General features: G+C 42.9%; 1 protein-coding gene across 1 annotated transcript; it reads right to left on the bottom strand.

The window, feature by feature from the left end:
* Nucleotides 1–320: 320 nt before the first annotated feature.
* On the bottom strand, nucleotides 321–1262 carry LOC125177003 (olfactory receptor 1002-like). The gene has a single exon (XM_047878995.1). The coding sequence runs from the start codon at nucleotides 1260–1262 to the stop codon at nucleotides 321–323; it is 942 nt and encodes a 313-aa protein (XP_047734951.1).
* Between the last annotated feature and the right edge of the window lie 440 nt (nucleotides 1263–1702).

Consider the following 1702-nt stretch of genomic DNA (forward strand, 5'->3'; position numbering starts at 1 on the left):
TGTTTTGGTTAAGATTTTTCCACTTATTTCATATATAACAAAGCATATCTCATTTTCCCCTATAAAATATATTTTCTAAAGCTTTGGAGTTCTCTAAGCCACTCATTGCACTTTAAAGCTCATCATTTTAGTCCTGTGAATTGAGAAATAAAAACATTGAATGAGAACATGGTGACCTACAGCTGCTGTGTGACTTCTCAATGACACACAGTAATAAAAAGTGAATCTCAACATAAAATTAGGACTCCCATCACCCAGCCCATGCTCCTGCATCTTGTGTCTATATCACCTCTCAATCTGTAGTACAAATGGTATCTAGTTTACCTACTCAGAAGATTCTTCTTCTCAAACGTCCTCCTGAATGAATCCTTGACCTCTTTGTTTCTCAGGCTGTAGATAAGTGGGTTCAACATGGGGATCACAGCTGTGTAGAACACAGAAACCACTTTATTGATGTCCAGGGAGAAACTAGAACTGGGGCGTACATAGATAAAGAAGAGTGTCCCATACAGGATGGAGACAGCAGTCAGGTGTGAAGAGCAGGTGGAGAAGGCTTTGCGCCTCCCCTCAGCAGAGCGGATCCTCAAGATAGTGACCACGATGTAAATGTAGGAAACCAGGATGATCACACCACTGAGCACTCCTAGAGCTCCAGCCAGGATGAAAAGTAAAAACTGATTGACCTGGGTGTCTGCACATGCCAGGGAGAGAACAGGAAGAAGGTCACAGAAGAAGTGATTGATGGTATTTGGACCACAGTAAGGCAGGCGAAAGGTGAACGTCGTGTGGGTCATGGTGCTCATAAGACCCATGGTATAAGGCCCTACCACCAGCTGCACGCAGATTCTCCGGGACATAATGAGTGTATACAACAAGGGCTTACAGATGGCCATATACCTGTCATAAGCCATGGAGGCCAACAGAAAACACTCTGTCACTACAAACTGACCAAAAAACCAGATCTGGGCAGCACAACCCAAGAAAGAGATTACTTTTTTTTTCACAAAGATGTCTGTCAACATCCTGGGACCAATGACAGAAGAGGAGCAGACATCCACAAAGGACAAGTGGCTGAGAAAAAAGTACATGGGAGTGTGGAGCCGGGAATCCATCCAAATGAGGGTGATCATCCCCACATTTCCCAGAAGAGTGACCAGATAAACCAAGAGAAACATCACAAACAGAACAACCTGGTGCTGGAAGCAATTTGTTAAGCCCACAAATAAAAACTCAGTCACCAAAGTTTGATTCCTAAATTCCATTTCTCTGATTTAATCTGTAATGAGAGAAAGATTTTTCATTACAATTAATTTATACTTAAATTGTTTTTAAAAATGAATTTAACTTCTTTGGGGCACCTGGGTAGCTGGTAGTTGGCTAAGTAGTTGGCTAAGTAGTTGACTAAGTAGTTGGCTAAGTGTCTGACTCTTAATTTTGGCTCAGGTCATGATTTCATGGTGCTTGGATTTGAGCACCTAGTCAGGCTCCAAGCTGACAGCATGGACCCTCCTGGGACTCCCTCCCTCGCCTCTCCCTTGGCCCCTCCCTCACTCTTGGGCGTGCACCCTCTCTCTCAAAATAAATAAATCGATGTAAGAAAATGAATTTAACTTCCAACAGTTTTCAAGTTCATAGGGTAGACTGAGAGATCACACTCTTGACTTCTACCTCCAAATGGCCATCCTCAGTATTTGCTATCTGT

This window comes from Prionailurus viverrinus, chromosome D1 (assembly GCF_022837055.1).
Source record: "Prionailurus viverrinus isolate Anna chromosome D1, UM_Priviv_1.0, whole genome shotgun sequence".
Taxonomy (NCBI): Eukaryota; Metazoa; Chordata; class Mammalia; order Carnivora; family Felidae; genus Prionailurus; species Prionailurus viverrinus.